This window comes from Mercenaria mercenaria, chromosome 1 (assembly GCF_021730395.1).
Source record: "Mercenaria mercenaria strain notata chromosome 1, MADL_Memer_1, whole genome shotgun sequence".
NCBI classification, from domain to species: domain Eukaryota; kingdom Metazoa; phylum Mollusca; class Bivalvia; order Venerida; family Veneridae; genus Mercenaria; species Mercenaria mercenaria.
This window is the reverse complement of record NC_069361.1, coordinates 40,755,068-40,782,294: the sequence shown is the minus strand read 5'-3', so window position 1 is coordinate 40,782,294 and position 27,227 is coordinate 40,755,068. Positions and strand designations below refer to the sequence as shown.

The 27,227-nt window shown below is 34.4% G+C and overlaps 1 protein-coding gene across 2 annotated transcripts in view; it reads right to left on the bottom strand.

Annotated features, from left to right (window-relative positions):
• The window catches only part of LOC128557563 (uncharacterized), a 106,073-nt gene that overhangs the window by 40,431 nt on the left and 38,415 nt on the right, over positions 1–27,227 (bottom strand). For both annotated transcript variants that reach the window (XM_053545020.1, XM_053545023.1), the window contains exons 3-14: positions 27,050–27,138; positions 24,792–24,968; positions 17,999–18,142; positions 17,601–17,723; positions 16,772–17,026; positions 8,099–8,246; positions 5,747–5,960; positions 4,958–5,116; positions 4,448–4,793; positions 3,062–3,365; positions 1,376–1,502; positions 398–628 (exon numbers count right to left, since the gene is read on the bottom strand). In XM_053545020.1, coding sequence (XP_053400995.1) covers positions 398–628; positions 1,376–1,502; positions 3,062–3,365; positions 4,448–4,793; positions 4,958–5,116; positions 5,747–5,960; positions 8,099–8,246; positions 16,772–17,026; positions 17,601–17,723; positions 17,999–18,142; positions 24,792–24,968; positions 27,050–27,138 — 2,317 coding nt within the window. The remainder of the gene's footprint in view (positions 1–397; positions 629–1,375; positions 1,503–3,061; positions 3,366–4,447; positions 4,794–4,957; positions 5,117–5,746; positions 5,961–8,098; positions 8,247–16,771; positions 17,027–17,600; positions 17,724–17,998; positions 18,143–24,791; positions 24,969–27,049; positions 27,139–27,227) is intronic.

Here is a 27,227-nt window from a genome sequence, read left to right as displayed (position 1 = left end):
AGAATCCCGCCCGGTATTCTCAATACTATTAGATGAAGTATTAACTATTAATTGAGAAATCGTGTGTTCTAGATATGCCCAGGCGGGCTTAAGCTCTCCGTGAAGTTTTGCTAATATGTCTGAAGTCATTCCACCCCCAATACCTAATCATAGGGAAAAGCTATTAGGTTAAATGCGCATAACATATCAATAATTATACAGAATGTCAGCACTGTTATAGACTCAACGAGTTTGTTATCTTAACTGACTAAACTGTTATTACAAAATATCGTTTAAGCATAATGCAATATGGAAGAAAGTAACTTCTCCATATTTAAGGATTCGTAGATTGCTATCAATTTTCTAGATCTTTAAAGTTTTCAGATAAAATATTTCCTCCCTCTATCTTTCACAATACCTTTTTATATTGGACAGTTATCAACCCGGCATTATTTTTCACAACCACTTCAATGAAGTAGTCATAATCATGTTCTCCTCTTTCTTTACCCAAATGTAAACCGCTGTTACTGTCAACTGATATGGGTGGTTTTATTTGATAATGTCTGTGAAAGCATCCATTATATGGTGAGCAGTAGCAATTTGGTCCTCGAGGATATGATCTATACGCCTGTTTGCACTCGTCTAACGTCTATTAAAATAGATCATAATAAAGTTTGAATGGTTTCACTCAGATACATGTTAACAGGATGATTCATATAATTGTAACTGATATTATATATTTACAGTGATATTCATATGTGCAATAAAATGTGTAAACAATATGATTTCAGGTAACACGTTTTATGCAAAAATTCAACTTGCTATGCATTCCAAGTTCTCAGTTAATTTAAAGTTTGAAAAAATATATGCAATGGACATGGACAGTATTAAAAGTATGCAAAATTGAATGCTTAACATATGTTCTGCGTCAGTATACTGTAATTTAAAGTATCCGGCCCACAAATAAACAAGTTCTATACAATGTATAACAGTGCTTCTCTTATTAAAATATATCAAATATTGATGTCTAGTAAGCTCATATAATTTTGGTATCATTTGAAATTATATGGTCTACTGAAATCATTTCACAGTAAAACATGACTGTAGTGATTCGTGTATATTATTATGGTCATCTAATTTACTAATTTTCGTCAGCAGACATAACTCCTCCAAGTGATAAAAAAATGGAATAGCCAAACATCGAAATGTTATCTATTTGGGGATTGGATACCTTAAGAAGCAACATATCAAACTAAAGATTTTCATAATGTACATTACTTATCATGTGTATTGTATATTTACAGTATGTAAGACATTAAGGTATGTTCATCTTCCTATCATTTAAGGAATATCATCACACATTGTTCGAGTACAATAGTAAGTTCTCTGACAATACCTTTGCCTCGCCTTGTGGTGGTTCGTGAGACTGTCCATGAACGAAAACCATTTTAGTAAAATTATCAAATATCTTCCATGACACTTCATGGATACCGCTGTGATAGTCGAAGGTTAACCATTCAATCCTTAAATATAGGAGAAATACTATAGGCAAATACTCGTACAAATTCTGAATGAAGCTAACAATATTTTCAGACTGTAGACGAATTACATAAAATAAACTGGATTGATTTTATTGCGAAAGAAATGCCAACTCAGTATATATACCAATATACAAATGAACAGGTTCATCTAAATGAAACAAGGGGGTCATGGTGACCCTGAATCACTCACCTGAGTAATATGAGCTACATGTACTAGTGTAAGAGATCAGGTAAGAAAGTCAAATATAAGTAAGCATTGGACTTTTTTCCAGTTGTCTGAACATGTTTCAAATGTCAAAATGATGCTCTAATATTAAGAAAATAGGTCAGCAGGTCACATTCATGGTCACTGAAAGTCAGTTTTAGGATCGGTTTGCAAAACTGTATGTCATCCAAATTTTAAGGCTATATCTTAAAAACCAAAAAGTATGCCAGTAGGTCAAGGTCATCATCAAGTGACCCCTAATTGTTTGAGGTCATCAAATAATTATAGTTAAACAGTCTAGATAATATGATCAGATAATGTTTGAAGATTTTTTTCCTATATATTTCATATATAAGCTAAGTGACCCCGGGGCGGGGCTTAAAATGGACCCTGGGTCATGTTTTGAACTAACTTAGAAAAGGGCCACTAGACAATGCCAAATGTAAAATATCTAGGCTCTGTGCCTCTTGATTGTAGAGGAGAGCATTTTTTCCCAGTAGAACGCTATGTAAGTTCAAGGGATAGCGGCGTGGGACAAGTACTGACCCTAGGATGATAACTTGAGCAATCTTGGGAAAAGTCCACTGGACAATGCCACATACCAAATATCTAAGCTTTAGGTCTGCAGATTTCAGAGAAGAAGATTTTTGAAATTAACACTATGGCCATTGAGGGAAAATAAGCCCCGCCCCCTGTTTTTCATTGAAATAGAATGGCTTAAACAGTCTTGGTGAAGGGTCACCTAGAGATCATTTCTTAAGAAATGTTTGAAATCCGGCTAACAGTTTCTGAGAAGATGTTTAAATATTTTCCTTTCGGTTGCCATGACAACCACAGTTTTGAATGGATTTTATTTATTTGTTGTGGCAGTTTTGAAAAGGGGTCACCCAAGGATCATTTGGTGAAGTTTGGTTGAAATCTGCTCAATGGTTTTGAAGAAGAAGATTTTTGAAATTCACAATATAGACATTGAGGTAAAAAATAGTCCCGCCTCCTGGCGGCCATGGTTTATACTGAAATAGGAAGGCTTAAGCAATTTTAGGGATCATTTTTACAAGATATTTTTGAAACCCGGCTAACAGTTTCTGAGAAGAAGATTTTAAAAAGTTTCCATTCGGTCTCCATGACAACCAAATTTCTAAAACCATGGCAATTTTGAAAGGGAGTGGGGGGGGCACCCAAGAATAATTCTTTTGAAGCTTGGTGTAAATCTACCCAGTAGTTTTGAAGAAGCAGATTTGTTTAGGATTATGCACGACAGACGACGGACATCAAGCGGGCACAAACGCCCACCTTGAGACTTTGGTTCGGGTGAGCTAAAACAAGTCTACATTACGTAAGATCAGTCAGCTCAATAACGCTGTGAACACTTATGTTTTCGAACGTTCCCTTTGTAAGCCACAGGTTCTGAATAACTGGAGGTGAGAGGTCTATCATCACAGTAACATTGTCCTCGGCGAATTCACCAACAATATCAAATGCACGGATTTTGTAGGTCAGCTTTTTACCATCGATAAACTTTTCATTTTCATATGTCATATTTTGCGAACGAATATATTTGTCAGGGACAGGTGTGAAATTTGTGTATGTCAGTTGTCCATTTACTTCAGTATGATAGGCAATTTCAAAGCGGACAATTCCTGTAATAAAAGTCGTATAAGATTTTTAGCAAAGGTTGTACTTCTATCAACAAACGTAACGACATTTCCTATATTCCTAGCATATAAGAAGGTTCTGCCTGCTGAAATATTATCTCACACCATTAAACACCTAAAAGAAGTCGGAAATAATTTTCGAAAAATAAATGCTATATCATGCATGTATTTTGTATGTGAAGAAATGCAGGCGCTAGTGGGTAGCTTCAGTTCAAGTCAGGGCTACAAACATGCATCCATGAACAGGGTCAATCGCACTGAGCCTAAATTATTTAATTATTGACGTGTTGGGCGTCCTCTTGGGTTTCACTTGTTTATTTTAAAAACAAAAACAAGAAAAACGTTAATTTGATAAGAAAGTTGTCCTGTTACATATTTTACTGATCATTTTACATAATTTCTTCGCATCAGATATATAATGTTATGTGTGAATAATGTTTATTTCCGTAATTTGTAAGATAGTTTGCTTCTTTTTAGGAATTATGTAGACCACACTTGCATGGGTTTAAGCCCTAAAGTTTGGTGGAAGCGGCTGGCGTCATGCTACTATTCAACTTTGCCTACCTAATGTTCGACCCACAAACTGTTCGTTTTCAGCCTCGGTCACGTGATAACTCTATTTTTCTCATTGAAGTATCTACATAGTATTACGTGAACTCAGAAATGATATACTTTCTGGCCCTTTGAGTATTCTTTTAAACCCATGCTGTAGTGCGTTATGGTTGTTGCACTTTTCATTACCTCTGTTGTACAAACTCAATGTCAACGAGTTATATGATTCCAGAGCATATTTTACAGACTTTTTTATATGTATGTATGTATGTATGTATGTATGTATGTGTGTATGTATGTATGTATGTCGTGTGCAAATAAAGGCATTAATTATCGTGTTTCTTCGTCGTTAGAATATTTTGGAGAGAAACAGTGCAGTTTGCATCTAGGTTTGCTCAAGCGCAGAAATCTATTCCATTCCGTTCTCTTTGCAAAAGAGCCTATGTCTTCGAACATTACGATAGGTATATCATAGATAAATTGTAATAATAGTAAAAGGGAAACCGACGGCTAACCTTTTATATTAAATATCTCTTCAACTGTTCTTGACGATCGTCCATCGCGATCATCAAGACGTCTAGATATATTTGCATCCTTCACACCATTAAGCCAACCTCCGTTATAATGTCTGATGTTCCGAAACCTGTTCGGCCACATGACGTTTATAAGGGTGCTGAATTTGTTGATCCAGCCGTCTGAAGAAGCCTGTGCAACCTTAAGCGGATTTCCGTACATTTCAACCACGGATGCGTTGTCAAAGAGAATGATCCTTTGTGCTGCTTTTTCATTCCCTGCTGTATCATTAACAATCATCTCGATAGAATACGGTCCTTGTTCGTTTAAATTAAGTGTAATTTGGGACTGAAAAATAAATTAAACATTATTCATATAAGTATCTACCTTGGTAAATGTAAGTTGAAAAACACTTATGGGATTAAGGGTAGCAATTTCGGCCGAACCGTGCGTGTATCAGAAATAGCATGAATTACCTAGTAGTTTATATAATTGTTGAAACACACACTAACCTGTGAGGAACCAACGACTGGTGTAGGATTGATTAAATATTTTCGTTCTAGTTGACCTGAACTTTTGCCCTTCGAATCTAGATACCATACGAAGAATTCATATTTGTCAATACCCGAATGGTCGTCGAACCATCCTTCCCAGTACACTGTGACTTTAGGCTGAATGCATAATGGTAAATCACATTAAAATTAAATACTAATTTTCATTTTTATTTCAAAACTCTAAGGTTTATTTAAGAAATGATACATAACAGAACTAGTTTTATAAAATATATAAACACTACAAAGAGGCTTTACCTGCGCGGAAACATTTCACGGGAACATATATCCGATTTGGATTGTTTAGATATTTTTAAACATGGTTCTGCTATACTTTATTTCCATTGTAATAATGCATTATGTCCTTATTTTAACAACTTGAAGACAAGTAGATTTAAAAAGGCTATACTAATTCATGGCGCATGTGTCTCGCCAAATGTAGTAGGTAGGCGTTAGGTCAACGCGAACGAAGTATTAAAATACAGCAAGTAACACGTCCAGCAGCAAAAACACAGGACTGCATATTCGTAGAGCTATTCCGCGCGCCTAGAAATCGATTTGACGTGTGTGAATTAACAGTAACGCCGTCGTATCGATTCGTTCTGAAACAGCTTTAACTTAAAGTAAATGATTAAATGTGGTAGCACTTGTTTTCGGCACCTGTATGGTGTCACCTGACATCAATATAGCCGTGTTGTAATGAAAATATGAATGTTTTGTATTTATATTTATGTTCTATACATTTAATACCTCTTTTAATATGTCCTGGGCGCGTAAAGCATCTTCGGTACAAAATGTTGTTTCAAAACAATGTTCAGGCGGGAACATGTCGAATCCTAGTTCAAGGGTCTTTGTTGTCACTTCTTTACCTCTCAGTGGATATCGGTTTTCAAAACGTTCAGACGTAGATCTGTCTTCGTATGTTACATATCCCCCGTTTTTAGCAGAGACGCTAAATTGTATTCTTTAACGAAAATTATATATTCGAAACGTATACCAGCACATAAAAGAATTTCTTTACTCACATATGTATCAAAACTTTGTTACATTGAAATTTGAAAGCAACACATAGTAAGAGGGCTACACTATTTCGTTTGCTTTTGTAAGTGTCTGAATTGTCCTTGTAAATTATAAGTATCAGACTTGAAGTTTTGAACCTTCAGCTCTTAAATATATTAAAAACAACAAGAATTTGAAAATTTCTTTTGGAGAAAATGTTCTCCCTCTAAATTTGTCAGAACACAATATGTCTAGTATTTACAATATTTGCTGCCCTCAGTGTCACTTATTTTCAATATCTGAGCCAAATTCCGATATCCTTTAAACAAGTCCTAAAAAGGTACTAAGATTCTTGAAGTTCGGTCTATAGAAAATGTAGGGGATTTAGGTAAAAAGTTACTTAACGAAAATTCCAATTGCTAAAATTGCTTTAAATAAATTTACTAGATGAACCTGACAGTAGATAGTAGAACTAATAGAAATTTGTTTGTTTCTACAACTACAACATGAATATTTAGGCTAACTGTAAATCTATATTGTCTTTTGTTTATTTTGAAAGCATTTCTCCAGAAAACTTTAGTTCATAAATAAGCTTTCCTTGAAACTTATTATTACACAAAATTGTATAGGCTGATAAAACTTAAGATAAATAAATAAAAAAAAGATAAATAAAACGGAATATCAATTGATTCCAGACGGAGTTTTACAAATGTAACTTAGAATGAATAAAACATAACTGTAAGATTGAAATTTAAAATACGAGGAACATTTGAAAAGTACTGGCAGAAGTCCAGTATTTTCACCAATTGCACGTGAAATTGAACAGGTGTGGCATATCAATAGAAAGGGTACAATGTATTGATTTTCCTGTCCAACGGACCGGAAATGGCACTAGCACATTTAATTAGTAGTTGAAATGCATGTACTATACCATACTGGCTGATAAAATGGCGAAATCCGGATGCAATTTTCGCAAAGAGAAGAGAGCGTGTAGTAATGTATGCGGACTGCTTGGCATCGGCGCATCAGAAATTTAAGCCGACGTGGACAAAATGTACTGGGACAGTGCGCTGCCATACCGTACTATTGTTTGATGGGTATCTCTTTAAAGATGGGAGAATCTGCACCAAGAATGAGACCCGCCATGACAAAGACAAAAGAATAATCGAGAAAGATGCAAGATGCACAGTGGAGCAGATAGGGGAAATTTTGGGATTTCATTCGTCAGTGTTTCTTCTGATTTTAAAAGAAAGGCAAAGCCTGCGTAAGGTTTGTGCACGTTGGATTCCGCATTTATTGACCCCTGAGCAAAAGAGGGAGAGGGTAGTAAAAGCTTCTGCCCTGCTCGTCAAAAATAAAAACAAGGAATCCAGGCGTATTAAAGAAACTGTTACAGGTGATGAAGCGTAGATTTACATTTTGAGCCTGACAATAAAGAAAAACAATAAAACGTGGGTAGGTGAAAACAACGAGAGACCCATTATTGCTCGGCGGAACAGAAGCTTATGTTTGAGGACATTTTTTCTATGTTTCATTTTTCACATGCTTCTTATTCAACACCAAAAAGTTTATGATGGAATCAAAAATTGATGACCAGCGTAATTGTATGATCAGTAAGAATTCTATTTACTTTAAGGACGGACAAGGTGAACAACCTTTAACTTTGTAAATGATGTTGTTTTTTTTGTTTTTGTTGTTGTTGTTTTTTTTGTCTGTAGGTAAAAGCATATGCACATATAATCAACATGGAAGGATAATATTTCATCATGTTACTTCTTAAGTTTTTATAATAACGGAAGAATCATTTTTTCAGTGAACTTCAAGAACCGTTTAATTTACATCAATGTTCGAAAAGGTCTAAATATGACGATGAATAATAATAATAAATTAAGCAATGCAAATACAAATAAGCAAGTTTACAAAATCATTTATTAAACATAACAATTAGTGGACTGTTTACACCCGTGTCCCAGATAAGCTTTATCAGAAGTTTGTAATAACATTAATGTGCGTATTGATGTTACTTTGTAGCATTAAAAATTGCAAATTCAGAAAAATAGTTTAAGAGTCGGAATCATGCACCTGTTATCTGAAGGTAAATACCTGTCTTGATGTTTAAAAGAAAAATCATTTTGAAATATTGTGTTCCACTCAGTAATACTGGGCAACGCCTTCGTGAATGCTATTTTGCAAGTCGACTTCTTTACTGTACATAACGGCGCCTTTTCTTTCCATATGGATTGACCTTTTCCTGAAAAAGTATGCGCATAGTTCTAACATTACTTGAATATTTAGAACAAGCCAATGGCATAATCTGTTTTTATTTTCGTAGGCACCAGACAAATGTCTTTAAAGTGTTACAAAATATTCGATGCAATAATAACACTAAGGGGTTTATCATTTAGAATTGTCAATGAAATTTTCATTTTTACATATAAAGTTACCAAATCCAGTTTTTATCACAAAATTATTATATTTTACAAGTATATATAGAAACCTTTCCAGGTGTACTTAGTTTTCTGTCATTTTGATAACTCGTTTATGCGTTTATGTGTGCACTGGTTTATATCATATTTTGTGTAATCAATATTGAACGAGTAACCTGTGAAATGTCTTCCATTATCATAAACAATTTATTTTTTCAAGCTCGCAGAGTATTAAGCAATTATTATCGTTAGAAAAAATTCCTTCCTGCATCCTTAAGATGAGAAATGTGCCATGAAACTTTCATCAACAATAACCATGATAACACAAAATCTAATCCAGTTGACCTTCACTGCTTGGGCTACTTGACTATTTGATGCCTACCCAATCATTATGAAAGATCAAATTATCATATGGATAGTAGTTTACCTGCCATAAAACGTATCATTGACCAAGGCAGCCCTTAAGTGAGATTTGATGATAACAGAATTAGACGTTGCACTTGTTTTCTTCAACAAGCGTCAATATTCCAGTGTTTCCAATAATAAAATAATAAAAAGATTGTACAAATGTAATAGTAATGTATAAAACAGGGACAAGTACACTACAATCACACAGATATCACGATTAATTACAGAATTCCAAATCCGTTAATCAAAAAGGCATTGAGGGCAGTTACAATAATAACTCAGTGAAACATTTAGTTAATGTGATGCTGCAAATGCAAATTGACTTGTTCGATATTGCCAAAGGAACTGTAATATGAATATTTTAACATATATTCCATACAGTGTTCTGTATATTCAAAGAATATTGTATTAATAAATCTAAATCTATTTATGTTGTTAGATTGTCAAACGATTCCAGGGATTTACTTAGTTTGGATTTTTCAGAGTTTATATATAAATATCAATTGTATATATTTTACTATTTATTTCAGTTACTCGGAAATAGTGTTAACTTACTCAACTGTCACACAATCTACTATAAAATGCAGCTGACGTCTTTAGTTACTAAATATACGCTTGTAACATACTTAGTATTGCGCAAACGACCATCGGAGTATTGAAAGTGTATCATTCAGCACAATACTTATGTTGAGTTAACGTACTGTTTTTTTTTTGTTTTTTTTTTTTGTTTTGTTTTTTTTTTTGTTTTGTACTCGTAGCATGCAGAACTGTTTGGCCTAGACGGTAGCTTGGTTTTGTCCAAAAACAGGCTAAATCAAACTGACTCTGAACTATTTTCATTATGTCGTGTTGAGCGACCTGAGGTTTTCCACTTTTTATTCAAACGTTAACTCAGCCTAGTCATAATCAAAGAGGTTTATGACAGTTCCGTTGCATAGTTCATTCTCTCATATTTTTTTTTATATTTTAGCAAACAGCCTGATTCATTGAACATAACTGATAGTCACTAACAGTACACAAGAAAAACAATTTAACTTCAGGATACTTTTAAGACTATATTCGTTATTCTTTTATCGTTTTATTGTTCAACTCAGATCTTAATTCTTTGAGCTGTTTTGGCGGTTTACATTTCGCCTCCAAGTTAATTAGAACTAGAATTAGAATTTTCCCTGTCGAAAAATAAAATTTCTAGTTACAAAAAAGAAAATGTAAGGTACCGGACGATAAAAGTATTTGATTTGTCAAAAGTAATCTATGAGACCAGAAAACAGGAAATTACGAGAAAATAAGGTCGGTTCGTTTTTCTTCCAACCATGAACAGCTGGAAAGTAAACATATTACGTAAATTGTAACGGTGTGATGTTAAACCTAACAACTACAAAACAAACGAATTGGCATATAACAAGAATTTCTTGTCGTTATCTAAATCACTTGCACCAGTGTAAAAACAAAACAGAAAACAGAAAGAAACAAAGTCTAGTTGTCGTGTATATACCCTAATGCATAATAAACATGGTCGCAAAAGGTAAAGTATTATATCAACTTTCAGTTGTTATTTGCAATACCTTTAATACGATACATCATTATAAAGACATATGACGATGAAAAAAGGAACTTTTGAATTTTTTAAATATCTTGATAAGTTCAATTTTAAAGTTTAAATTTTCAAGTTTGATCGGGTATAGTTTGTATAAAATCAATTTTAACATGCAAAATTCCTGTTTTTATTATATACGTATATAAATTATGTAAAAAATACGGATTGTATTTCACCAGTAAATATGAACAGGCAGAAAAAAAAATCGCATTGTACTTTTTGCATTGTATATTACTACTTTCATTCTATATGTATTACCTGTCACATTTCTTTAAATCGCACAATTACAAACTGCAATCATTTCTATTTTAACATCGATAAATATTGAAGGTTTACTTCAATAATAAAACAAGAAACAAGAAGAATTTCTAACAGTATTACTAATTTTCCCGCCTAGCGACATTCTTCGCAAAACATACTGCATGCCAATACATCATAAACTAAGTACAGGACAGCATCCTAAGAATGTACTAAGGACATAACTATATATCATATACTTTTATTCATGAAGGATTATGACGATTGAAAATATCTGGAAATCTAATATTGGTGAATGCCTTTAAATGCTAATATCTGTATTTAAAAGATATAATTTGATTTCATTCTTAAATTGGTAAGGTAAAATAAACAAAAATATATTGAAATATCTTTTCATATTCAGGATGACTACCCGTAATAGGCCTCAATTTCACCAAAAGCGTACATACAACTTCATAATGTAAGCTTTGAAAATGTCAAACGATAGAAATAAGGTGCATATTGACAACTTATATAGTAACAGAAGTTCTAAAAAAATTCCTTTAGACTACCTCCCTTGATAATTTTGGTTTTTCATGAGTTATCTCCCCTGAAAACTAGAAAAAAATAATTTTATCCTTTTCCCTACAGGGAATTTCAGATTTCTTTTTGATATTTGTATCAGAATCATATAATGCAGCTTTCTACCGAAAAAAATTCTCGAAACTCAAGCTCAGATTCTCGTAATTAAAGAAATTATATATTTCCCATAGGCATCAATGTTAAGTTCAATACCGATTATCTCCCCAAAAAAAATGATTAAATTCGAAAAATCTCTCGGTGAAACGTTTTTAATTTTGAATGTCTTTAAAGTGACCAAATTTCATTTAAATAGTACCATCCAGTTACAAGATATGAAATACGGCTATTACACCATGTTATCCTTAAAGGGAGGTACTTAATAAATAAATGACACGCATGACACTTATATGGTACTTAAATAACTTGTTTTAAATCATATAGCAAAAAAGGTTAATTCTACTATTGCAAAGCTGCCCTACAGATCAACCTAATGTGTTGCAACTATAGTAATGCTGCATTTAAATATTATATATATATCATTAACTTATATTTTCTGCCTTGGTTTGCATTCTATTGGCTACAATTGTTAACAGCTTTTTATATCTATCAATACCAATCATCTTACTTAAAACAAATATTCATGTTTAAGATATTGGGAAAACTGATAAAACACATGTATTGTACCTTTTCATATAAAAGGGAGGTAATTTCATGTAAAAAGAAGTTAACTTGGGTGCCTGTGACCTTGATTTTGCACATGACATAATGCTTTGTAATGGTGAATATTTATGCCAAGCTATTTGGATGTTCACCGATGTATAAAAAAGTTACAGAACAGACAAAAAAGAGATTTATTTCCAAATGTTACCTTGACCTTGGAGCTAGGGGTCTGAGAGTCTTGTTCATGACACATCAACTCATTATAGGGAAGTTTGTGCCAAGTAATTTTAAAATCCCTTGATGAATGACAGAGTTATTGACCGGACAAGAAACAGACCATGTCAACCTTTAACCTCTAAGTGTCACATAGACCTTGGAGCTAGAGGTCTGGGTCTTGCGCATAACACGTCGTCCTTTTATGTCTAACATTTATACCAAGTTATTCTAAAATCCCTTTATGGATGGCAGAGTTATAAACTGGAAACGAAGTGTGACGGACGGATGGAAGGACACAGCCCACTTCCGTGCCCCCCGTTCTGCTTCGAAAGAGGCGGAGTTTAAAAAGGTGGAGGTATGTAATAAAAGGGTCATTGTAACTGTAGCTGGATCTGGGATTTCGTATTTGGCTCTAAGAGATTTTGCAAGGTCGGATCACACTCGGGGCTTGCGCGCCTCGTAAGATCCGATCTGGCAAAATCAACTCTAGCCGAATACAGCAACTCGGATCGAAAGGCTATTATACTGACTCTTTAATATCTTCAAGAAAATGTTGTTGCTTTTAAACGTGAATTTACGCGATATTAATAATGGAATAAAATAAATTGTCATAAACGTGACATTACTCCTATTACCATGTTCAAACTTTTATAGTTGTGACAAGTTTATGCAGTTTTTTTTTTATAAAAATAGCCGTAATGCATAATCAAGAGGGAATAATGACCCTGGATCGATAGCCCTTTTCAGCCAGGATAAAAGTTATGGTTTCAAACAAGAAGTTCATTCCTATACAAACCATGTGACCCTGGCCTGGGCGGAGCAAATTTGACCCTGAGGGATAAACTGAAGTTAGTAAAGGACCAGCGGATGATGCTATATACCAAATATCAAAGCGCTAGGCCCTGCGGTTTTGGACAAGAAGATCTTCAATTTTTCCCTATATTAGTCTATATAAAACATGCGACCTCAGGGTGACGCCATATTGTAAATAAAACTGTCAATTTAATTTTTTCTTGGATGCCGCAAGTAAACGGATCTAATGAGACAGAATTCTAACTCCAAAACTGAGGTCGAATCCTGCGGGTCTGTTTTGAATTTTGCTCACTTCATTTAAAAATAACCTTGGGGCAGAAATAAAACCTATCTACATTTCTTCCACAATATGTATTCTAAAGAGTGAAGGCAAAATAGAGAACTTTTACCGCATGTAACTCGGTATTTTTAAAGATGTCTAACTCTACCCCTTCTGTTTTAGAGGTAAATTCACTTCGAACAGCAAGAAATCGCTTAGCAAATGTAAATTGTCCACTTTTATACAATAAATCAATAATAAGTCTTAAAAGAAGTAAAAACTTACTAGTAAAAAGGAAAATATGAAGAAAAACATTTTGGTCCCAGTGGGGCTTGAACCTACGTATCTCTGAAAATTGCAGTCAAAGTAGGTTTATAGTAGGAATTGAATACTCTTCGAAAAGGAGGTACCCTATTACGGGTGTAATACCTTAAATTGATATAAAAAACTGGGTTCCTTTCAACAGAAACTTTCTTCTTTTCAAAAGAAACATTTATCATTCTGTTTTTGTTACAATTTTGTTGAGACATTTTGGTTTGTATATTGGCTGACGGTTTTACATCTGTCATAAACGGACGATATTGATGAAGACGACTAATGGTCAAGACGATTCTTATGATGAAGTTTAAATGGACGAATTTGATGATGATCCCAATGTTTATCATTTTCATTATTGCTGTTGTTACTTAAGAAAAAGTTATTGTTACTATTTCCTACTTGTTTTTTTTCATCATTTTGATGGTATCCCCATCGTGATTACGACGATAAGCTTTTAATTATGCTTGAAAACGCAAACTTAAGGTAAAAAATATGGTGATGATGATGGCGATGGTGATGGTGGTTATGATGATGACTACACTATGTATTTTACTGTACGTTGGGTGATACTTCTAGCAATTTCTATGTTGACGTCCGAAAAGGTAAATGGTTTAAATTAATGCATTATGTATAAGTTTTAGTCACACTTTGTTCAGTATATAGAAGCACAATATTTTGTTTTGTGTTATTGTTAAGCAGGTATTGAAAATAACTTTCCTTTGAGCCATGAGTAAAGAAAAAACATACATGTTGACAAAAGAATTTTTACTGGTATTTGGTAAATTATTTAGAAAAAATTATTTGGTTATCAAACCGTTGTCTTTTGTTTCTTTTGTTCTACAATCTACGTTTGTTTGTGACCAAACTATTTATGTTAACATTTGTTATTAAAATGATTTTGCTGTGGTCATTGCAAAAGCCGACCGATAAAAGTTAAATGATTTTTTTGTGTTTTTGTTTTTGTCTCTTCTCTTCTTTTATCCTCGTCCTAGGCTACTGAAGGGTCGAGGGCATCCACTTCAGCACATTATAAAGTTTGCGTCATTATTATATTTGTGGTAACTAATCAATAGTACAATTTCATACTATAATATTATTCATAAAATATTCAAAATTGGCTTGGAATTCAACTCTTTTTCCTGTGGCTTTTGTAAAATCGAATTATCTACGGAGGTGGAATTGATCAAACCGAATTGAAAGGCATAAGGCATACAAAGTTCGGTTTTGAATTGCGACTTTGGCTGTGTTTTCTATGTTAGATGCTTCCTGTGCACGCATGTATTACGTAGGAAAATAATTCGGTATTATACTCTCAATGGCTTAGTCGCACAGGAACTGGATTAACATTGCGTCTTGGGTAGTGTATCAGCATGATATCTTACTGTCACCTTCTAGTTAATTTTTTTTCGCACACAGTGCAAATCCTAAGGCTGTGCGCTTTATGACTTTATCGTGATAAAAAACCATTCTGATTAACTTATAACTGTATAGTATTTCTGTTCTTTAGATATTTCATTGTGTGACGTTAAACCAAACAAAATAAATAATTTAATATTTGGTTTACTTTTATTTCGATACTTGTGTATGCATCATCTCGTCGAAGACGTTGCGTTGTTGATAAAATGCTATAATATCGGAGCCAAAGTAGAAGCATTGTCGATTCAAACAGTATCCTAGCAATACACTGGGAGTCGCGGAGTAAAATTGTTTCACTTTAAGACTGGTGTAAACAATGGAAAGCTTTCCTAGAAGGGTAAGCAAAAACTAGTAAGTAAAGCTACGAGTTGATCTCTTCAAATATACTTAATTACATGTACATACCTGGTAGATTATCAAGTACGTGAATCAAAATTACTGCAACACTTTTAGGGGAAAAGTAAATGTTGCATTGTATTGGAAGCGTTCGCTTTAGGTTAATTAGGTATAAACAAGAGATATAATAGTCAAATACAGCTGCATATAGCTTATAGTGTCATCTTTGAAAGTACATAAGCCGGAAACATATCTGATATCATTAAAAACATGAATGTTTGCATGTAGCCATTAGATAAATAGATATCATATCGTACCATTTTATGGGCAAAATTTCACTTTATAAAATATTTGGTGTCCCTCAACACACTTTGTGCATGTCGGTATTGCATATGGTACAACTGATCATTAACATACTTCAGGCAATCAGACATAAAACCATCATCATTATTTTAAGAATTCATTGTTCTTTAAACATCTAGCCTGAGGCTCGGATTTTCGGTAGCAGGACCTGCCTAGCACAATGCAATCTCCTTGCATTGTCTAGTGCATGTGTGCTTATCTTATTTAGAGCTTCAGTTTCATAGTGTTTTCTATTTTGTTTCTATATATTTTGGCTAGATATCTATCATTTTATGTTTCATTTCATAATACTTCTATCTCATACAATATGCCATGATATTTCATTAATTTTCTCCAATGACATTATTATAATAAAAGTCACGGCCTTATACCTTACAATCAGCATTTGTTATTTATTGTCAATAGTCAGAAGCGACAGGCCACTCTTTCTGATATACGGTTAAATCTAGGTCACTTCTCAACATGGCTTAAACAACATGCCTTTCAGAGTGCAGTCTTATACTCATGTCCTACTGATAAAATAAATGCTTATTACATGTCGATTCGTTTGTTTTGTATTGTTGCGTTTCACGTCACATCGTTAAAATTTAGGCCATATTGTTACTTTCCTAGCTGTTCACGGTTGAGAAAAAACCAAGGCGCCCCCAAGCATTATTGTATTCATGGGCGGACACCTGGATAAATGAACCGACCTTCCGCATGCAAGCTGGAAGGCTTCCTTTCATGAAATAATTGTAAATCCAAACCGAGGTTTCGAACCCACAGTGGTGTTGGATAAGTGATTTAAAGTCGGCGACCTGAACTACTCTACTACGACTGCCCCATAAATAATATGTCGAGCAATATGGCTGAATTAGTATTCCTTTCAGCCTTACCAATTCTAGGTGCAGTAAAGTGCTAAATGACATGAATCGTAATTAGCTATCATCCTTTTGATTAGTTAATAAATCGTCTTTACTTTGAAATTTCGTTTCGTTTGAACACCATTATTTTTTTAATACTAAAATAAAAAAAACTCTGATAACTACGCGAATGTTAAGACTGTATAAGGAAATTAGAAAATATTTCATTATTATTTATTAAGAAAGTATTTCATAATTATCTGTTTATCAGATCTTTTTGAAAAATATACTGATCTATATTACCTCTGGAAAAAGTTACTGTCACAGTCATTTCCGTCATACCATATGTAATATTTTTAATGTAACTTGGCTTTGTTGTAGTAGCGTTGAACTCTGGTCCAGGAATATATCGTGACGAGGCATTCACCGTAACTTTGGACCAAAAGCCATCGTTAGTCCATTTAACATCAGTTGTTTGAGAACTTTCTAAAGGAATTGGTGGGTTTAAATCATCTCTTAATTCAAGCATATGTTTATATATCTCTGGACCTTGAGTAACTGAAAATATTTAAACTATAATAAACTTTTACGGGCCGTACCAATGATAATCTTAGTGTGCTTGAAACAATATTTATATCTGCAACGTACATGATACTAAATCTGTACAACTGTAAATCTCAACGGCTGCCTTTATACTAAAAGTTCCTTTACCTAAAGAATGTGTTGCCTTTGTTGATTCGATATAACTGTACAATATTGAAGTGTCGAGATGTTACATGTATAAAGCTACACTGCAGCCTTTACTAAGAAAAGAGTGTCAATCATGGTAATAAAATTTATTTACATTTTCGGAGAAAATTGCCATCTTACTTGCATAATAAGTGGGACAAAAAAGATATGTTCAATAATAAAAGAAAGAACTTGATAAATGTTAAAGACAAAAAACACATTAATTTATATCGTAGCATTCACACTTAAACTTGATGAAGGTTGAAAAGAAGATAATTCTAACTTTGTTTATTTATCGCAATTTCAATCAAAATATTCTGCCAATATGTGCTTATTTCAATCGTATCCGAAATCGGCGACAGAATAAAGTTAAGTTTAAGAAATGATAATTGTATATATTTACACGTTGCACAATCAGAGTATTTCCCAGTGAAACCAGAGGCACATATACAGTCATCTTCCAAAATCATATTTCCATTGCATACTCCTGGAAAACACCGGGCACCTTCCATCCATGAACATGCTCCTGTATAATAATATTACATAAGAAATATCCCTCTAAACAGATATTTTCTTGCCTATTACATATATTCTAACTAAGTAAATCTTTTCTAGCAACACCATCTTTACACTTCCCAACACTTCTAGACAATTTGTACTGTAATGTATCTGTATTCAAAACCTTAGACTCATCATAAATCAATGAGTGTCATTGATTTTATGTTATGTCATTAAGATAAAGCAGTTACAGACAATAAAATACTACATGTGTTTCAAGTAATAAGTCTATGACTATCTTACTTTGACATCTTTTAGGATCTGGAGTACTTGTGTAGATATTAAATCCAGGTTTATCTGGTTCATATTCACCAACACAAAATTTACATATGAAATCATCTTTTGTTGTACAGTGCGGCAAATTACAATTGTCTGGTTTCTTGCAAGCTGAAAAAATGTATTAGAAGTTAAACAATGACGCATATATATACCTAAATTGAATTTGTTAAAATATTGAGTTAAATCGATGCTTAATAACAAGTTTCAGATATATTTAGGCCACCATTTAACATTATGCATCCTCTAAATAACTATTGCTACCATTGCAAAGTGGTATAGAACCGCCGCTTTTTATACACGATTCACGGTTAAGTTAATAATTTATTGATACCAAATATTTTATACCACTGCGGGTAAAGGCGACCGGTTCTTTAAAAGTCACTGCAATCTGGCTATATTGACAAGCTTGAAGTTAGATTAAAAACAAATAAAAGACGTAACCGACATTGAGATAATCGAAATACATTGACTATTAAAAGTGCAGAATTACAATGTATATAATATATCGTTGACAGAATAATAGGCAATACTGCTTTAGGAGCTGTGTAGGGTAAAATGACAACTGTATTTGCTCCTTACGTTATAAGGGCCATTATGTTGATGCTTTAATGCTTTGACACAAAATACCTTATAAACATTTCAGCTATATTGCTGTTGTCTCAAAAACATGAATGCATTTCATATATTTATTTAACATAGGCCAGAATGTGATAAAGATAATATTTCAACATGTATTTGCGGCATCGATTCAATGATTCATCAATAAGTTTATATTGTACTTGATTTAATTAACATTGTTTGATTTTGTTTAAATGTGAAATTTTCATCAAAATAATGTTGTTCTATGTGAATGGTGAAATTCAAAAATATATTAAATAAGATTTAAGATATTTGCAAAATAACCAATGGCGGGTTAGCTGTTTTGTTTAGTATAGGTTGGTTATAGCAATGTTACGCATACAAACACACGCGCGCGCACGACCGCACGCACGCATGCATGCATGCACGTACACATAGAGATAGAATATGTTCAGTGTCAAAAAGTTTTGACGTTGAAAAAAGGTGTAAAATTACGGTGGTATGTTTAGGAAATATGTCATTTTTTTTCAAGATTAAATTATCTCGTGCGCACGACATCTTATCTTGAGCGATCAACATCTTATCTCATGCGCACAACATCTTATCTCGAGCGATCAACATATTATCTCGTGCGCACAACATCTTATATTGAGCGATCAACATCTTATCTCGAGCGATCAACATATTTTCTTGAGCGATCAACATCTTATCTCGAGCGATCAACATCTTATCTTCAGCGATCAACATCTTATCTCGTGCCCACGACATCTTATCTCGAGCGATCAACATATCATCTTGAGCGATCAACATATTATCTTGAGCGATCAACATATTATCTTGAGCGATCAACATCTTATCTTGAGCGATCAACATATTATCTTGAGCGATCAACATCTTATCTCGAGCGATCAACATCTTATTTCGTGCGCACGACATCTTATCTTGAGCGATCAACATCTTTTCTCGAGCGATCAACATATTATCTTGAGCGATCAACATATTATCTCGAGCGATCAACATCTTATCTCGAGCGATCAACATATAATCTCGAGCGACCAACATCTCATCTTGAGCGATCAACATATTATCTCGTGCGATCAACATATTATCTTGAGTGATCAACATATAATCTTGAGCGATCAACACCTTATCTTGAGCGATCAACATCTTATCTCGAGCGATCAACATATTATCTTGAGCGATCAACATCTTATCTCGAGCGATCAACATCTTATTTCGTGCGCACGACATCTTATCTTGAGCGATCAACATCTTATCTCGAGCGATCAACATATTATCTTGAGCGATCAACATCTTATCTCGAGCGATCAACATATTATCTTGAGCGATCAACATCTTATCTCGAGCTATCAACATATTATCTTAAGCGATCAACATCTTATCTCGAGCGATGAACATTTTATCTTGAGCGATCAACATCTTATCTTGTGCGGTCAACATCTTATCTCGAGCGCACGACATCTTATTTATATATATTAAGGCCCTTTGTGTGTGCATTTAGGTCATCAGTAAAACATACGGACAAGTTGTTTATTAGGGTCCCGCCTATTCCGCTGTTATTTAAACTTCCCACAAGTACATGTACAAGTTTATCACATCAGTTGGGAAAGCAATGCATATAATTGGTCATTCTATCTTCAAAATCAAATGTATATAACCAATGATGCATACTGCATGTTAGAACAGCAACAAATTTCAGTTCGACTGATAAATTCGCGAAGAAAAGTTGCATGTATGAATTAAGGGAAAACAAGGAAAATCGTTTAATATATGGGCGAAGTATGGAAGCCCTGGAGGGACAATTGATTTCCGTACTTCCCACTTCCGACTTCTAACTTTTGCACTTCTCATTTCCAACTTCTTGACTTCCTACTTCTAACTTCCGCACTTCTGACTTCTAACTTTCACACTTCTGACTTCCAACTTCCTGACTTTCGACTTCTGATTTCAAACTTCCACACTTCTTACTTCCGACTTCTTGACTACTTACTTCCTTCTTCTAACTTCCGCACTTCTGACTTCTAACTTCCGCACTTCTAACTTCCAGACTTTCGATTTCTGATTTCCAACTTCCACACTTCTTACTTCCGACTTTTTGACATCTTACTTCCCTCTTCTAACTTCCGCACTTCTGACTTCTAACTTCCTGCCTTTCGACTTCTGATTTCCAACTTCCACACTTCTTACTTCCGACTTCTTGACTTCTTACTTCCCTCTTCTAACTGTCGCACTTCTGACTTCTAACTTCCACACTTCTGACTTCTAACTTCCTGACTTCCAACTTCCGCACTTCTGACTGCCAACTTTCCTTTTTTGGAAGTCGGAAGTAAGAAGTGTGGAAGTTGGAAGTCGGAAGTATGAAGTCAGGATGCTGGAAGTCAGAAGTGCAGAAGTTAGAAGTCAAAAGTGCGAAAGTTAGAAGAAGGAAGTCAAAAGTCGGAAGTAAGAAGTGTGGAAGTTGGAAATCAGAAGTCGAAGGTCGGGAAGTTGGAAGTCAGAACTGCGGAAGTTAGAAGTCAGAAGCGTGGAAGTTAGAAGTAGGAAGTAGGAACTCAAGAAGTTGGAAGTGAGAAGTGCAAAAGTTGGAAGTACGGAAATCAATTGTCCCTCCAGGGCTTCCATAGCGAAGCCTACATACTATTTTTTTTGTTAAGGACTTAAATTTATTTCTTTGCATCATCACTGATTTTTTGCTGCCTTTTTTATCAGTTTCCCTATTTAAATGTCTAACCCTGCAAACATGTGAAACGGTTATAAGTATAATCGAAATAAAAAAAAAAAACGGTGGCAGCCGTATGTTTTATGATCTGAATTCACACAAAGGTCCTTAATAGATATTGATAAGATGACCGAGAAAAGATGTTGATCGCTCGAGATAATATGTTGATCGCTCAAGATAATATGTTGATCGCTCAAGATAAGATGTTGATCGCTCAAGATAAGATATCGTGCGCACGTGATAAGATGTTGATCGCTCAAGATAATATGTTGATCGCTCGAGATAAGATGTTGATCGCTCAAGATAATATGTTGATCGCTCAAGATAAGATGTCGTGCGCACGAGATAAGATGTTGATCGCTCGAGATAATATGTTGATCGCTCGAGATAAGATGTTGATCGCTCAAGATAAGATGTCGTGCGCACGAAAAAAGATGTTGATCGCTCAAGATAATATGTTGATCGCTCAAGATAAGATGTCGTGCGCACGAGATAAGATGTTGATCGCTCAAGATAAGATGTTGATTGCTCAAGATAATATGTTGATCGCTCAAGATAATATGTTGATCGCTCAAGATAATATGTTGATCGCACGAGATAAGATGTTGATCTCTCAAGATAAGATGTCGTGCGCACGAGATAATATGTTGATCGCTCAAAATAAGATGTCGTGCGCACGAAATAAGATGTTGATCGCTCGAGATAAAATGTTGATCGCCCAAGATAATATGTTGATCGCTCGAGATAAGATGTTGATCGCTCAAGATAAGATGTCGTACGCACGAGATAAGATGTTGATCGCTCAAGATAATTTAATCCTAAAAAAATAATTGCATGTCCTAAACATACCACCGTATAAAATAAAACCGAAACCGTAAAAAAGTTGCGTATTTTATGCTTTCATAGATCGAGATAAATGCGGTCTATAAAATTCAATAAGATATCGTTTATTGGAACATTGTAACAGATTCAAGGCACGGTAACATATACTAAACATGACTGAATATTTTTTTTTATATGGGAGGATGTGAAACATCATAAACGGAAAGAGAAAGTAATAAGATACAATTTTAGTGGATTGGTAGACTGTCAAATTACTAGGGGATAATATCAAGAAACAAACGAAATTTAAAGTAAGCAATTGGGCCTAATGCGCCCAAGTTGCTCGACTGAAGAGGCCTTTGATAATAAGACCTGGCTTCTGACAAAGCTTTTTGTGGATCCTTTAAGAATTTCTTTAAAATAAAGGTATTTAAAGTATTTTTCTATAGTTTTTTGGGGGACCGCGAAAAATGCGTTTCCATCTTACGAAGTTTGATGAAGAACCGTCAAGCGATTCGTGAGAGGTTTTACTATTTTTCGCTCTCGTGACCCTAAGAAGGAGAAAATGCCCCAAACAGAAACAAGTTTAGGAGAGAACCTTACAAATCCTACCACACGTTCATGAGGAGATACCATTAAAACGTTCGTATTCCTTTTATATCTAGCGTTTTTGAGGAGATATCATTAAAACGTTTGTATTTCTTTTTTATCTAGCGACCCGTAAAAGGGCAAACACTCCATACATTTGGGAAAATACCTTAAAGTGATGCTACAAACCTATTTTGATGGAGGTCTACAAAGAGGTTCAATGAAACGAAGTCGTGTAAAGGTATTTCTATTTTAAGCTAAGGTGGTCACTAAACGCGACCAAGTGCTGCTGTTAAAAAAAACTTGGTAGAGGACCTTATAATAATGCTCCAGACCACATTTGATGATGATCTGTCAAGCAGGTCATAAGAAGAAATTGTTCAATGGTATTTCTATATTGAGCTTTAGCAGACTTTAATAGGGATAAAGTGCGTTTATCTAAAAAAGTTGGTTGATGACCTTATAATGATGCTACAAATCAAGTGTGATGGAGATTTATCAAGCGGGTCACGAGGAAGAGTCATTTAAATCATTTTTATATTTAGCTCCATTGGCCCCTAAAAGGAACCAAGCACATCAAATAGAATAAATTTGGTAGATTTGGGGAGGGTACCTTTTTTTAGGGTACTTTTGCATCAAAAATATATGCTGTGTGAATATGAACATGAGTTTGTGCCTTATAAGTGAAATTAAGTGCCTGAATTTTACGGTTATGACAATTCAATTTTGTAAAGGGAAATAATTAAAAGAAGTAAGCAAGGTAGAACATTTGAAGCGTTATCGTTTTTGTACACTGCAATTTCTGTTAATATCCAGTTATTCTCTGGAAAGAAGTTTTATCTGTAATCCAAACGGGGATGATTAGAAAAGTAACCTGGGTAAAGATCGTGTACAAAGCACTTTCCTTTAATATACTTTTTCTTTGTATGAAAACTGAATACATTTTCTTATCACTTTTAGATACATATGAATATAATTTCTAGATAGAATGTATCTCACAGCAAATAGATAAAGCGCATGACCTTTGACCCCTAAATCAAGGTACTGTTTATACATTTCCCTATTCCGTTTTAACTTTGAATACATTCTAAATCACAAAATCAAAACTTTATAGCATGACGTTTTGGCTCCTCTTATTTACATAAAAAATTACTGTTTTAAGAAAGGGGCCATATTAAGTTTTCAGCCTAGGAAGATAATTTGAAAATCATGGTAAAGGACCACTAAATAATGCTACATACCAATTATCAAAGCCGTATGCCATGTGATTTTGTACAATAATATTTTCAAAGATTTCCCTGTAGAAGTCTATATAAGTCATGTGACCCCTACAGCGGAGCTATACTGTTCATAGGGGGGATAATTTGAACAAACGTGGAAGAGGACTACTAAATTGTTAATGCTACATACCAAATATCAAAGATCTAGGACCTGTGGTTTTTGACAAGAAGCATTTCTAAGTTTGTACCCTATATAAGTCCATATAACCCATGTGACCCCAGGGTGAAGCCATATTTGATCCTAGGGAGACAATTTGAATAATCTTGGTACAGGACAATTCGATGATGCCACATATCAAATATCATAGCTCTAGGACCCGTGGTTTTGGACGAGAAGATTTTTAAAGTTTTTCCTTTCGGTTGCAATGGCAACAACAGTTCTTTGTAAATTTTAATTCTTTTGGCAATTTTGAAAGGGGGATCCCAAGTATAATTCTCGTGAAGTTCAGTGTAAATCTGCCCAGTAGTTTTGAAGAAGAATATTGCTTTAGAAATTGCTGACGGACGGACGACGGACTAAAGACGACGGACATCAAGCGGTCACAAAAGCTCACATTAAGACTTTGGCTCAGGTGGGCTAAAACGTCAGATGAAATCGTATACGTACCAACATGTATTTCAGATGTCAATGATATAATATGTGAGTATCCACCGAAGTATACGTTAAAAAAAGTGACGAAACAATCTTTATATTGAAATTGTTCATGTCAATTAGATATTATATCTGTAAAGAAATTTATAGACTAACCTTTGCAATATCCTCCTTGGTCCGTCACTGGATAATAACCTTCGTTGCAATTTTTACATAAAGAAGGAGCGTGACATTCCCCGCCACTGTCTGTTTTAATAATGCCACTTCTGTTCATAACGAATCCCTCCCCACGTACGTTACAACTTCGCTCGCCGTATCCCCCGCGGCACCGTGCTTGAAAATGGTACCAAACAGTTGATCTTAATGCTTTGTTTTTGACAAATTTTAATAGTGCTTAATCATATATTTTATGAACAAATTATAAAAAAATCAATAAAAATATTATACAAAGTGGTCTGATAATGTAGCATTTGTTTATAAAATCAAGACTGTAGAATATTTGTAAATGGATAAATAGTTCAATGTATAAAAGATTCTTTGAAGATTAAACGCAACCAAGCAAAATATATGGCTAAGCAGTGACTGTCTCAGTTCGTTTCATGAGAGGAAGTGGCATTTGAAACACCTCTCACACCCTCTAGCACGTCGTTTGTGGAATTCCATAAGACGTAAAATTGAATAGACGCCATGCCCGCAAAGGACCAGGAAACGAAACAATTCTGTACCACAGCACGGGATACTGTTTACGGCCGCCACTCGACACCTAACTACTGATGTTGGGATCGGTAATAAAATCTACCATGATAACACCCTTTGGAAGCATTGAACGGAACCAGTATGTTATTATAAAGGTCCTGTATATGGTGGCATATTTCTGCCAACCACATATCCACTTTTTTATGTAGACAGTTTTCTCTAAAAATGTCACATATCCAGTTATTATCTGGCAAGTGGCAGAATTGCGTGTTATCCAGATGATTAGGTTAACAGGATAAAACTGCCTGTTAGTGCCTACATCTGCCATCCACATATTCACATAAATAATTGGTTATTGTGAAAGTTTTCATGATATCAAGTTAATATTAGTATCCAAATTGGCGATTTCGTCCCCTATACGGAATTGTCACGGTATAGAATATTGAAAGGGGGAGAAAATGTATAGGCGGCAGGGTAGCTCAGTCGGTAAATTGGAACGGTATTCTGAGGCCCCTGGTTCGAGTTCCGGTCTGGCTGCACATTATTCTCATCCTGTGACATTTGGCGCCCAACGTGGGGCGTGAAGGCATTACACTGGTTTGTCTCCGATGCCTGTAATTGCTTGATTTATAAAGTACCCGCTGAAACACGAGGACGAATTTCAAAATAGTGGTGAAATATGTGACGGTATAGAACTTGAATATTGAAACGGGGAGAAACGTGTAGGCGGTCGGATAGCTCAGTCAGTAGATTACCGGAACGGTATTTTGAGGCCCCCACGTTTAGCCACCTTATCTCCTTCCACCGCCCCTAATGGTTTGTGCATATTGATAGGATTTGGAAATATAAATTTGCATAATTGTTATGCCCCTTTATATATTTTCATTTATTCCGTAATCATAGGGGAAGATTACGGGACATTGCCAATTGACAAAAATCAAGATACCTAGTTAACGTAAGTGAATATGTGGATGGCAGCAGTGGGCACTAAAAGGCAGTTTGTCCTGTTAAGATACTTATATGGATAACACGCAGTTTTGTCACTTGCCAGATAATAACTGAATAAATGACATTTTTACGAAAGGTTCGAGATAAATAAGTGGATATGTGGTTGGCAGAAATATGCCACCATACCTGTAAAATAGTTCGAACGTCAGTTGTGTTAAGACAGATTGAGAATCTTTGACAGGGCCTTTGAAAGTCCCATATATAATTGACAAATTCATAACATAAAAACAATAAAAGAATAATCTAAATATGTTTTAATAAAACAATCTAACATGTCTGTAAACACTGTAAATTGCTATTTGGCAAAAGATTATCTGAAATAAGAAAATTGGAAAAGGCAATCTTTAAGAATCGAATAAAAAATTCCATATAACTCGCAATAAGAAAGTGTGAAGGTTTCAAAAATTTGCAAATGGTAATTAGCAAATTGAAATAGCAATACGCAATTAGCAAACAGCGATTGGCACGTCTTTACTGACATTAAATTCAGTAGAGACCTATCCAATAACGTGCATACTAGTATCATAATGATTGAACTATTGCAATTATGTCATACCTACATTATGATATACCTTTTTCTCGTAAATATGCTTCACATGTTAATTCATAACTAAAAACAATAACGCAGTCGAAATAAACTTGTTTTTATGCGTAATAATAAGTATCGAAATAAACCGTGTTACTGATTATTAAAAATGTAATCAACTCACGTATTTTACATCCCAAAGACGATTCTGATCTTGTCCAGTCTTTGTATTCTCCATCATATCCCGCGCAACATTTTACGACTCTCCTATAGCTGAAATATTATTTCTATTTTATCTATGTGTACATTAAGGTTTTGTAATAGTACATGGTTATAAGTAGAAATATTGTCTCAGAAAATAA